Source organism: Trichomycterus rosablanca, chromosome 22 (assembly GCF_030014385.1).
Source record: "Trichomycterus rosablanca isolate fTriRos1 chromosome 22, fTriRos1.hap1, whole genome shotgun sequence".
Taxonomy (NCBI): Eukaryota; Metazoa; Chordata; class Actinopteri; order Siluriformes; family Trichomycteridae; genus Trichomycterus; species Trichomycterus rosablanca.
The window spans coordinates 7,772,286-7,786,535 of record NC_086009.1 but is presented as its reverse complement, the minus strand read 5'-3'; the positions used below and the strand labels follow the sequence as shown (position 1 = coordinate 7,786,535).

Here is a 14,250-nt window from a genome sequence, read left to right as displayed (position 1 = left end):
AAATTCAAAGACACACAATGGCAGACTGAATGACAGACAGAAAGACCAGCATACAAACTGATACAATAAATAAAAAGAGACAGACAGACACACAGACATGCTGGCAGATTAAGGCCAAGGCACACAAAAAACAGCCAGGATTACAGACTTAGAAAAACACTGGCAGACAAACAGACAAGGACAGACAGAACAAGAATAAGGCAGAGATAGATAGACAGACATACAGGCTGACAGACCCAGACAAAGGCAGATTGAAAGACAGACAGGCAGAAACTTAGAAAAACACTGACACTAAAAGAAACAGACAAAAAGACTAAAAACAGAAAGACAGAGAAACAGACATATACAGACTGCAGACTCAAACAAGGGCAGGCAGAACGACAATCAGGCAGATATAGACAGACAGACAGACATACAGACTGGCAGACTCGGGCAAAGGCAAACAGAAATACAGACAGAAAATGCTGACAAAGTCAGACAAGAACAAAAATAACAGGTAGAGATAGACATAACAGGCTGACAGACTTGGACAAAGACAGACAGACAAAAACCAAACTGAAACAAAGACATACAATGACAGACTGACTCAGACAAACAGAAAGATGGGTGGACAGATATAGACAAATGCAGACTGAAAAGAAAGAAATACAGATAAAGACTGGCAGATATACAAATGTCTGTAGGCTCACAGACAGACATACAGAGACAAAAACCAAACTGAAACACACAGACACACAATGACAAACTGACTCAGACAGACAAATGCAGACTGAATGGCAGACATGATGAGATACAGACAGAAAAACAGGCATACAAACTGACAGACTCAGACAAAGGCAGACAGAAAGACAGATCCAGACAAAGAGAGACAGGCAGGCAGAGTAAGGCCAAGTCACACAGAAAGACAGACAGCCAGACTTAGAAAAATAGACAAAGAGACAAATACAGACTGCAGGCTCAAAGGCAGAAAGAATTAGAGATATATAGAGAGACAGACAGACTCAGACAAGAGCAAACCAAAAGAGAGACAGGCAGAGTTAGACAGACATATAGGCTGGCAGACTCAAGCAAAGGCAAACAAAAAGACAGACAGACAGTGTGTGGTACCGACTGCATCTTTTCACCTGCACGAAGCGAGTATATAAGAGGATCAGCATTGTGCGCGGAGAGCCACACCCTGATCAGCAATATTCCTCAACTGTGCAGACACCATCAATCAGCCAGCAGAGGTCGTAATTGCACCAGTTATGACAAACCCGGTCTGGCTTTTCAACAGCCAATGTTGTTCACGTAGGCGCCCAGCCCTGTGAGTGTCTAGAATAAAAATATTCTTACCACTTTGCTTTAACATAATTCTACAACCCTGCTAGCAATGTATTAATACAAAACACTTTACTAAAAGAAATAAATGCACATAATATAGGCCTTTCTTGGATGATGTATACAAGCAACACACACAAAGTAATTAAAATAAAAAGACACTAACTACCATTTTAATAAAGAATAAACAAACATGAAAGAAACTAAAATTCTGTCAGAATAAAAGGTCTAATACTGTATATTTGTTATAGATATGATAGGATAGAATTTATACTGCACCCTTTGCCTTTAGAAACTCTCTGTGTCCATTGTCCAGCTTTTAGACATAACTCACATGTGTACCTAACAAGACTTGACACTTTACTGAAGTACAATAATGTTAAATATTAAAAAAGAAAAAGCAAACTGACATTTCCTGCACTCATGGACAGAATGCCAATCTCTGATTGGGCCTCGTCTAAGACATAGCCAACCATTTCTGTATGCAGATGCCTGGCCGGCTGATAGCACTGCTGGGGATTTGAACTCTGGATCCCAGTGGTAGTAGGCTCGCATAATTTACCCCAGTGCCACCCAAGAATACAAGCTAAAAAAACAGTTTTGTTACTTTTAATTTCCAGCCAGCAGCATATTCTTTCAGACAGCACTAACACTCAGTCTTGGTAGATCAACCAGTGAGCAAAAGTTGCTGTTGCATGGGCCACACTTGCCAAAGACAGTGCCAATTGTGTCTATTGAGAGCCTGCCCGTGCCGATGGCACCACTGAGACTGAAACTTGACTGGTCTCTAAACTGTGGCTGCTAACTGGTCCCCCCCCCCCCCCCCCTTTTTCTCCCATAATCTAGTCGTGTCCACCTGAATTACCCTGAATGCGTCGTCTATACTGATTCGACCCTTCACCGCTGACTGAGGACGCCTCTCAACTGACATACGCCCCCTCCGGCACGTACAGTCAGTACAGACTGCATTTTTTACCTGCACGAGTCGAGTTCATATACTGACAGGCACTGTGTACGCCCTCAGTCAGCCAGCAGGGGCCGCAGTTGCACCAGTTATGAGGACCTATGATCCGACTTTTTACCCCTAACCCTGAACAACAGCCAATCGTTGTTCATGCAGCCGCCAAACCCAGTCGGAAGGCAGAGCTGAGATTCGATACGATGTATTCGAAACCACAACTCTGGTGCGCTAGCGTACTTTACCGCTGAGCCACCTGAGTGGCTTAAAATAGCTTTTTTAACCCTCAAAAAGCTAGTACTCCAAAGTGGGTATTAAAAATGAAGTTTTAATATTGTGTGGATAAGAGAATATTACATTTATGGCATTTAGCAGACGACTTTATCCAAAGAGACTTACTTTACAGTTACAGTACACCGTCTGAGCAATTGAGAGTTAAGGACCTTGCTCAAGGGCCCAACAGCAGCAACCTGGAAGTGGTGTGACTTGAACCAGCGACCTTCTGATTACTGTCCCGTACCTAACCACTAGGCTACAGCTTGCCTAAACTGTGATAAAAATAACTGTCTGCATGAAGCAAGTACCGCATTGTATTTAACTACGTAGTGCACTATACAGGGTGTAGAAGCCATTTCTATACGTAGTGGACAGATGTAGAAAGCATTTAGGATTCTGCCAATTCCACACAACTGAAATTACACAAAAATGTTTGAGAACGGGTGGAATTTGTCAGTGTTATGGTCAAGTTTTTAAGGCCTTTCTTCCACGATCTTCCTAAGCCGGTTTACAATGTCCTCCCCGCTACTCCATGGCACGACATTGGCTTTAAACTCTCCGGGTTTGGCCTCATGCATCTCTTGGATCAACCTATGCATGGGGAAGTTACGCCGGGGAAATGCCACATCACGTGGTGCCAGTGTCAATGACGGGCAGAAATCATTAGCACCATCACCTACATAAAGCACCCTCTGGTAGTGCCTGCCGCCTCTCTCGAGCACCCGCTGAGCCGTGTACCGCCGCACAATCTCTGCCTTGCACATGTTTACCGGGCACCGCTGACAGTCGTGGGAGTGGAAGGGGCGAAGCTGCAGCTGTCCGTTCTCATCAAAATGAGCAGGATTTGTAAAGATGCGTAAGAAAAGTGAGCGAAGGCCAAGGTTCTGCAGCCAGGTCTCGATGAACACGGTGTTGGCATCAGACACGCAGATGACCTCAAAGTCCTGTGGCGGGCACGACATCAGGAAGCGCAGTAGAGCAGGGATGCCCGGGCAAGGTGGCAGACGCTCTATTGTGTTACGAATGTTTGATGGTGCGACCCCTTGCTCGGCAAGGTATGCCAGTACTCGCTGCATGTACTCGTTGTACCTGCCTGCTCTGTATGTGTCTTTGAGCCAGCCAGGCAGAGAGCCACCGGGTGCTGCCGAAACCATTGCATCATCGCTGCACTCGTCCACAAGCGTCTCATCAAAATCAAAGAAGATCAGGAAACGCCTGTCGTTCGGGGGCAGGGCGTGGGCTCTAGCGCCTTGTGTGGGGAATTCGTCTTTTGGAGGATGAGGCGGGTTAAAACAGCAGTTGAAGACGGAGTCCCGCATTGTCAGCAGTGACCTCAAAGGCTTTCTCTTTAATCTGTAGGGTAACAAGAAAGCAGTTTTAATAACAGTAATAATACATAATACTATTAATAATATTAAGAAGAAGAAATATAGCCACAAATGACAATCATCTGGGTCTAAGCATGTGTGGTCAACCAAGAAATTGACATATTTAATTCCCATAATGATTGTTTAGTGCCAAGCATACCAACTGCCCACATAAATCCAATTGGCCAAGAGTGTTAACAGTACTATCTATTACTGGTCATGCCCATGAATGACTGTTTCTCTCTCCATTTTATGTCTAAAACAACCTTTAGAAGAATCCATGAAGGCATTTATGACCTAAATCTGTTCAAAACTAAATACGCTCAGCACTATGGGACACTCTGTTGCTGTTGTTAAATGATTAAACTAAAAACACGTTTGTGGATTACACAAACTGTACTCAGCTTGAACCCTTGGGCCATTGTTAATCTGCTTTATATCTGCTCAGCACGGGACCAGTAAAAAACGTTTGTTCAAGCGTATTATTAAATATGCTTAAAATTCCACCTTGATAAGCGAGTTCTCTTTTTGTATTCATTGTGTTACACATTAGTAGTAGTTAGTGTAATAAGATGTGTCAGCATAACAGTTCAAGACTTTATAATTACAAGGACTGAACAAAATAATACTTAATATGTTACTAAACAGATCAACTTAATTAAAATATTAAGAATGTACAGAATACATTACTAAATAGGTCAATAGAATAAAAAACTAAGAATGTACGCAATAACCTGTGCTTACATTACTAAATAGGTCAATACAATAAAGCACTAAGAATGTATGGAATGCTGTGGCACTACATTACTAAACACAACAATAGAACAAAACACTAACGTAAAAAAATACTGTATGCTTACATTAACGCTACACTACTAAACAGGTCAACAGAATAAAACACTAAAAGTGTAGGAAACACTGTATGTTTTTATCACTAAACAGAGAAATAGAATAACACACTAAGAATATACTGAATATTCTGTGCTGTATAGAATATTGTATGCTTACATTACTTAACAGGAAAATAGAGTAAAACACCAAAGATGTATAGAATACTGTATGCTTATATTAGAATAAAACACTAAGAATGTACAGAATACTGTGTGCTTACATTACTAAACAGGTAAACAGAATTAAAGATTAAGAATGTGTGTAATACTGTATACTAACATTACTAAATAGAACAGCAAAATAAAACACTAAGAATGTACAGAATACTGTGTGCTTACATTACTACACAGGTCAACAGAATAAAACATAGACTATACAGAATATTGTGACACTACACTACTAAACAGGGCAAAGAACAAAACACTAAAATGTATAGAATGCTGTATGCTTACATTACTAAACAAGTAAATAGAATAAAACACTAAGAATGTACTGAATATTCCATGCTGTATAGAATATTGTATGCTTACATTACTTAACAGGACAACAGAATAAAACACCAAAGATGTATAGAATACTGTATGCTTATATTAGAATAAAACACTAAGAATGTACAGAATACTGTGTGCTTACATTACTAAACAGGTAAACAGAATTAAAGATTAAGAATGTGTGTAATACTGTATACTAACATTACTAAATAGGTCAATAGAATAAAACACAGAATTTACAGAATACTGTGAATAATGTGTGCTTACTAAACAGGACAATAGAATATCGTCTTTAAGAATGTATGCAATACTCTATGCTTATATTACTAAACATGCCAATAGAATAACACAGACTGCACAGAATATTGTGACTACATTACTAAACAGGGCAAAGAACAAAACACTAAAATGTATAAAATACTGTATACTAACATTACTAAACAGGTCAATACACTAAAATGTATAGAATACTGTATACTAACATTACTAAACAGGGCAAAGAATAAAACACTAAGAATGTATGGACCACTGTGTGCTTTCATTACTAAACAGAGCAATAGTATAAAACACTAAGAATGTACAGAACATTGTGTGCTTACATACTAAACAAGGCACCAGAACAGAACACTAAAATGTATAGAATACTGTATGCTTACATTACTAAACAGGTAAATAGAATAAAACATCAAAGATGTATAGAATACTGTGTGCTTACATTACTAAACAGGTAAATAGAAAAGTAAAATAAGACACAAAGTTCAATTTAGTTTTAGTGTTTCATTTAGTTGACCTGTTTAGTATTGTAAGCTTACATTACTAAACAGGTCAATAGAAAAAAACATACAATACTAAACATGTCAACTAAATGAAACACTGAAACTAAATTGAACTTTGTGTCTTATTTTACTTTTTTTAATTGTAAGAAATTATTTAACGTACAATAAATAAATAAGTAAGAATAAAAAAGTGGTTTACCTGACAGAAAACACAGCTGCATTTAAGAGCAAACAGATGTGTTCCAGTTGCTGTCCTTGCCGGCTGATGCTGTAAAGCTTCCTCTCTCAGCTGCTCGGCTTTTATACCATGTAAGGCAGCCATGCTCCTCCTTGCTCTCAGCCCACACATTCACACTTTGAATACTGAACTGATGAGGTGAGATTTCAAAAAACGTGGAGTACCTGTTCTGTAGGGCTTAAAGTCAATAATACATATATAATGTACTGTAATAACAAAAGACGAAATGTATCTATCAGATTAACTTTTGCCTCTATTTATTTATGAACTTATTTCCTAACTTAACTGTTCCATTCTTCCATTCTTTTTCTTGGTCACCTTGAAAAACTGTGAGGCAACATGAAGCCTATTTGGCTGTGGATAATGTTTTTTGTGATTGTTGGAATACATCTGATCATTTAGACAAAATTTTTGTTCAGCCGTGTCCGGTCATCCATGTGATCTTGGAGGAAACTGCATTTGTTGGACCAGTCAACCTACTTCTGTTGTTCCAATGTCCAGTTCCAATTCTTTTTCTTGGTCATCTCGAAAAACTACATTTACATTTTCAGCATTTAGCAGACGCCTTTATCCAAAGCGACTTACAATACTGTGACAGTATATATTGTCTAAGCAATGGAGGGTTAAGGGCCTTGCTTAAGGGCCCAACAGTGGCAACCTGGCAGAGGTGGGGTTTTAAACCAGCAACCTTTGGATTACCAGTCCAGTACCTTAACTGCTAGGCTACAACTGCCCTAAAAACTAGGTGACAATATGAAGCTCATTTGGCTGTGGACAATGGTTTTTGTGATTTTGTGATCATCCGTGTGATCTTGGAAGAAACTGCATTTGTTGGACCAGTCGACCTGCTTCCATTGCTCCAATGTCCAGTTGCAACAGCTGTGTGCCCATTGTGGGTGCTTTTAACAGTGGACAGAATTTAACATTTAAACTTTGACTGGTTTGCAACTACGCAGCCTCATGCACAGTGTTAGATGTACTGACTTGGAGTATTTTAATACTACAATTATTAAAATCGAGTGCAATTGAAGCCACCATAGCCCTTCTCTTGGTCCTTACCAGATGCCATAGTCCTCTTGCATGGATGAGTCTTGGCTGGCAAACAACCTGTTGGTGGTTCATGGCTTGTCAATCACCCCTTGCTGTTTGAGAAATACTTCAACCCAGTCATCTAGCCATAATGATTTTGTTCTCATCAAAGTCACTCCAATATTTATGCCTGCCTATATATTCTGCATTAACACATGTAAACATATCAGCTCTTGGACCAGCTACAACCTAAGAATAAAATTATGCTTCTTTTAACATGGACACAACATTCGCAAACTGCCTTGTCCTATTTTTCCAAATAAACCTTGATGGTCCTTTTCATCCGCACCTTCCCCCACTTCACCATTTTTCTTTACTTGTAACCGGCCTCTAATAACAGACTGCTTGGATATTTTAAGCTGTGGTGGAAAAGCACAAAGTTACCGAGTCTTACCAGCACACTCAAACGCCCAACTTGTATTTTACAAACTTGCACCCTCCTTAAGACTCCGAGAATTGCTGAATTTTGGAATTTGTATGCACCAGATGGTGTCCGAAAGCTAGACATTGCCAGTGTGAAATTCTTACAACATATTTAAGGGTGTGTGCAGGTCTCCTCAGAGATAACCATCTAATTTCTTGATATAATTATGTTTAATCATAATTGTGACTAACTACAGCTTACTGTGCCCAGTGAAAAAAGGTAGTTTGACTGCACCAGTTGGATTAAGGCCAGAAGGATACTGTTCTGTTGAAACATGGGTTACATTGTCCAGTCCAGGGTGGCAGCCTTTAAATCCATGACAATGTAATACTAGATAGATAGATAGATAGATAGATAGATAGATAGATAGATAGATAGATAGATAGATAGATAGATAGATAGATAGATAGATAGATAGATAGATAGATAGATAGATAGATAGGAAATTAAATAAATTAAAGAAACATTACTTGCACAAAAAAAACTGGGTTTGGCAAGCAGAATAAAAAAAGCAAGATTATTAAAATTGCGACTGTTAAGCCAACAATAGATCTCCACTGTACAGTGTGAACAAGGCTCAACCTGGCAGTACTTTATCACACTGAATTACAAAAGAGCAACATTTACTGAACTAGTAAATAGGCTCATCAGCTGTTGATCACTCTGTGGGCTTTAAGTATTTACATAGTATGGTAATAGGCCTTCAGTGACCTGTGTTTTGCTAATGTTTTTGTAATCTTATCACTTTTGTAGTCCACCACAATCATGCTGAGCAGCTGTGGTTTTCTAAAATTTACAGAAAAGGGTCAAAGGGTGGAAAATAGACAAACAGGAGCTAAAGTGTGTTTAAGCAGTAGGACAGAAACTACTGAATCTTTAATTTTTGAATGGTCTAAAAACATTATAAAGTAAACCTAAAAAATGTAGGCTATCATAGACCTCTCATGGTGAAAGTGCAAATGGAGAAACTTGCAGACCCAGTGGTCACACAAATATGTATAAAAATGTGTATTAATAAAACACTTTCTGAAAATATAGTAAATATAAAATGCATAAAATTAATTTAAAAAGTCATCATTAACCAACTAACTTTGCTAGTGTCACAAAACCATTAGGATTAAAAGTAAAGATTTGGAAGCAATATGTAAAAGATGGAAAATTAACAGCTGAATATGCTAACATTTTTAATATTGTGGTATCCTGTATAGCCAAATGTGCTGAATTGTGGTGAATTGAAATGTCAGTTGCAATTCTGCTGAATTACGATGGTTTTCAAATGGTATGTCCAACATTGGTCATGTGTCCTCAAAGTTTTGGCTATATGGTGTAGCTTGGTAACACAGGACAATGACTGCAATGAAGACAACACAAGCCATGATTCAGTATGGTAAGGAATAATGATTTTTAACTAACGAACTGATTCAGTATCAGTGTAGAACAGATGCTTAAAGTTTGAATTTGACTCAATTTTCAATGCCTGAAATAGATGAATCAACTCTTTGGAATCGACTCATACAGTTCAGTCCACATGTGAACCACCTCATTCCTAATAATGACTAAAAAGCAACAGTCACTGAACCGATTCAGTATCAGTGTAGAATAGATTCTTAAAGTTTAAAAGTGATTTAATTCTCAATGTCAAAATCTGATGAATCAACTCTTTGGAATCGACTCATAACATTCTGTACACATGTGAACCACCTCATTCCTAACTATTAGTAAAAAGCAACAGTCCTACCTTCTGAAGTCACATGATTGAACTTATTTAGTATCAGTGCAAAATAGATTCAATTTCCATGCCAAAATCTGATGAATCAACTCAGGAATTGACTCATACAATTCAGTCCATATGTGAACCATCTTATTCATTTACATTTACGGCATTAAGCAGACGCCTTTATCCAAAGCGACTTACATTACAGTTACAGTCTGAGCAATTGAGGGTTAAGGGCCTTGCTCAAGGGCCCAGCAGCAACCTGGCAGTGGTGGGGCTTGAACCAGCAACCTTCGGGTTACTAGTCCAGTACCTTAACCACTAGGATATGGCTTGCCCTAATAATTCCTAATAATTACTAAATGCAACAGTGCTACCTTCTGAAGTTAAGTCAATTAAGTTAAGTGATTCAGTACCAGTGTAGAATAGATTCTAAAAGTTTGAATTTGACTCAATTCTCAATGCCTGAAATTGATGAATCAACTCTTTGGAATCGACTCACACAATTCAGTACACATATGAACCACCTCATTCCTAATAATTAGTAAAAAGCATGAGTGCTAGTGATTGAACTGATTTAGTATCAGTGTAGAATAAATTCTTAAAGTTTAAATTTGATTTAATTCTCAATTCCAAAATCTGATGAATCAACTCTGGAATCGACTCATACAATTCAGTCAACGCATGAACCATCTCTTTCCTAATAATTACTAAAAAGCAACAGAGCTACCTTCTGAAGTTAAGTCACTGAACCGATTCTTCTGAACTTAATTTTCAATGCGTGAAATTGATGAATCAACTCTTTGGAATCGACTCATACAATTCAGTACACATGTGAACCATCTAATTCCTAATAATTAGTAAAATGCAACAGTGCTACCTACCTAGAACAGATGCTTAAAGTCAATTAAAGTCAATGAATCAGATGCTGAAATTGATCAATCAATCATTGAATCGAATCATTCACATGTGAATCTCTTCCCTAAAAAAGCTCATTTATATAAAAAAGGCACAAAGAACACGTGGGGCAAAGAGCCACCAGCAGCCACCCACACAAACCCTCCAATAATAAAGACAGCACAATAGTAAATTTGGCTACTTACATTGTTTACTTTTTAAAGTTATCAGAAAGCATGTTAAATGAACATTATAAAAAGCCCATGAGTGATACATTTCTGTGATCAGCTCTACACAGAATCAGAAGATTAAAACATCCAAACAACTTGGAAGTTGGCAAAGGCGCACTTGTGAGTACCATACACAGTGAATTAACCACACTGCTACAGCTAAGTGGCAGAAACAGGAATAGTTAACCTCTGTGGGTTGAAATATTCCTCCCTCTAGAGTAGACATCAACACAGTCTGCTTATATTACTCAGCTAAAAGACGTTTTAGTAGAAAGTGCATTCTGTCAACCAAACAAAAAGGAGAAGAATCAGGAAAAAAATGTCCTATTTTTGTTTAAGGTAACATGGCTGAGAAAGGGACGCCATCAAATGTCCTGTCACATCCACACACTAGCCAGAGTCTCTGCATGTATGGAGGAACATGCTACTCTTTCTGTATTCCTCCACCACCACTTTAGAAGTCATTGTTTCAGCGTCAAGGAGGCAATACCAAATCTGGCCTTTCATATTTCAGACTCAGTCAATTGTCCGTTCAGCAGCTAGCCAGGCTGTCGGCGCCCTTAAGACTTGAAATCAACAGGCGAGCCTATAAGACTGCCACACCACCCGAGTCCAGGTCAAAAACTGACCAGCTAAGCTTAAATCTAGCAGAAAAAGGAAAGTCTCATTTCTTTCCAAGGATTCTCCCCCTTTTCCAAACTCCAATCCGCTTGAAATGAATAAGAATGTTTGTCAGTTTAACTCACATCTGTAATGCAGCAGTAAAGTGCAGAGAACAAATGAACTAAATAGGGTCAAACAATGTCAATTATGTTGCCGAAAGTATGTGGAAACTCCTCAAGGTGTTTCAGCCACTCAATGCTAACAGATTCATTAAATCAATCATACGATAATACGATACACTGCATGCCTCCAAATTGGCCTACAATGTTTAAGTGAGGTCAAAACATGGATTAATAAATCTGAGCAAAATACACCATTGGGATGAACTAGAACACCAATGGTGAGCCAGGTCTTCTTTGAATGGGTATAAATTCCCAGACCCACTCCAAAATCCTATTCAAAGCTTTCCCAGAAGAGTGTAGGCTGCTATGGCCATCAAGGGATGGGACCTCAACTAGGTCATTTACAGATGTCCACATACTTCCGGCCATAAAGTGTACACACACATCAGACATTAGATAGATGTAAAAACCTGAGGCCCTTATTTACTAAGATCCCAAATAAGTTTTTCATTTATTTATATTTAGAAACCGCTTGACTTAGCGCAGGGTCGCAGTGCGTCCAGGGCCAGCTCCTGAACACTGGGTGCAAGGTGGGACAAAATACTATAAACTGTGCCAATTAGAGTAGCCAATCCATCTGCTGGTAGGTTTTTGGGAAAGAAATCTGTGCAGACACAGAAACAACAAGAGATACAAAGACCTAACAGACAGTGTCATACAATTGCAGCATGTTTTTTCTTTGTGTAGAAGCATTGTGGGTTCTGTCATATAATAACCAACAATAACTAAATAAAATAAGACAAGCCAGCTTTCTTTATGATGTGAATGGGCTATATCTAAACCACTAACACACCACCACCATGTCAGTGTCACTGCAGTGCCGAGAATGAGCCACCACCCAAATAATACCTGCTCTGTAGTGGTCATGGGAGAGTCCTGACCATTGAAGAACAGCATGAAAGGGGGCTAACAAAGCATGCAGAGAAACACATGGACTACATTCAGTAATCGTAGGACTACAAAGTGCTTCTATATGGTAAGTTGAGCTGATAAAATGGACAGTGAGTGTAGAAACAAGGAGGTGGTTTTAATGTTATGGCTGATCACTGTATTTCACACCCAAATTACATACTAAAGATGACAAATACACAAAACGGAGAATATATTATGTTGGTCGTTTGATAGGAATTTTTCCATATGTTGATCAGTTTGTACATTTTTTGCAGATGGCAAAAGATATACGAGGGATCTTCAAAAAGTTTCCGGTAGAAACAGTGAGGGCGGGAGGTGGAGTAATTGGTCGTGTCTGAGAGACTGATAGAGAGCTTATAGTCTGGAACTAGCGCCATCTGATTTTCATGTGATGATGTGAAAGCAGCGGTGAATCAGTGCCTACGCACTCAACCAAAAAAATTTTTTGCCGATGGCATTAAAAAGTTAGAAGGACGCCGCTCATGTGGAGCAGCGGTAAAAACACACGCTGTTCACCAGAGCCGAGATCATGACTACATCGTATCGAATCTCGGCTCTGCCCGCCGGCTGAGGCCGAGCGGCCACATGAACAACGATTGGCCTGTTGTTCAGATAGGGGTGGGATTAAAGCCGGATGGGGACTCTCTCTCAGACTAGTGAGATTACGACCTCTGCTGGCTGGTTGGTGGCGCCTGCACGGAGACGGGAAAGGAGTGCGGTAGAGGGTGTGGCTCTCCGTACACAGCGCTGTACTGCACTGCACTGCACTCGTCAAGTGTAGGTGATGAGATGTTCGACTGCTGTGCACGTGTCGGAGGGGGCGTGGAGCAGCCTCGTCCTCCCCAATCAGGAGCAGGGACCAGCATTAGTGAGAGGATGATTGACGGGTAGAAATTGGATGCGCTAAAGTGGGAGAAAAGGGGGTTAAAAAAAAAAAAAAAAAAGTTAGAAGGACGCTGGGAAAAATGCATCAGAAGGTGATGTCATTTGTTTTTAAAATTCTTAATAAATAGAATTTAAAAAGTGTGGAAACTTTTTGAAGAATGCTCGTACATAATATATTTGTATTTTTTTATTATACAGGCCATATTACACATCACGTACCCTTTATTGTTATTGTTTATGATTATGATTAACCATTTTTAGGCTTTTCAGATCATTCACAACATGATATCATACTGGTAATGGCTTGCATGATATCACAGTACACTTGCAAACCCTTAGTAAATGAGGGCCGGAGATCCTAAACAAGCAGCTTTTAATATCAGAACCTACAAAGGCATAATGACACCGCTGTTCACTACAGCACCCTTTCCACACATTCGCTTCCATTTTTGTCTCTTTCAGTCCAGGACACACTCACACACTTTAAAAAAAAACCTTAAAAACAGTAATAAAGTGTACAAATACAAGATCAGTTAAGTGGGTTAGATTACACAGAACATAAAGAATGAGTTTTTTTAATCGATTCTTTCAGTCTTGTATGACACAGCGCATCATACTGTATAATCTCTTTCCTTTCACATGTCAGTTATTAAACACAGACCCAAACGTTCTGAAAATGTATCACTGATACACACAATGATGGGTGTTACATAATCTAGTCATGATCAAGTGCCCCGGTCTGTATGCGCACACGCACAAGCGTTTGTTACGAATCGGATCCGTTTTTACCATGTTCTCTAGTAAATGTGTTGAACCCGTAGAACCTTGGCAGCAGCAGCTGGATATGTTACAAGAGAAAGAGACTAAGATAGAAAAAGAGATTAAAGGTGCACCAGCTTAAAGCTGCAGTATGCAAGTTCCAAACTTTGTTTATTCTGTCATTTCCTATTGATTTAATTAATTTATGCCTATTGCAGATTCATTGCTGGGCCACTGA

At 39.1% G+C, this 14,250-nt stretch overlaps 1 protein-coding gene across 1 annotated transcript; it reads right to left on the bottom strand.

The window, feature by feature from the left end:
• Window positions 1-2,598: 2,598 nt before the first annotated feature.
• phospho1 (phosphoethanolamine/phosphocholine phosphatase 1) lies at window positions 2,599-6,326 on the bottom strand. Its single transcript, XM_062984712.1, has 2 exons — window positions 6,279-6,326; window positions 2,599-3,907 (listed from the first exon to the last, which is right to left on the bottom strand). Exon 2 carries the CDS (start codon window positions 3,871-3,873, stop codon window positions 3,028-3,030), a length of 846 nt encoding a protein of 281 aa, XP_062840782.1. The 5' UTR covers window positions 3,874-3,907; window positions 6,279-6,326; the 3' UTR covers window positions 2,599-3,027.
• Window positions 6,327-14,250: the final 7,924 nt, after the last annotated feature.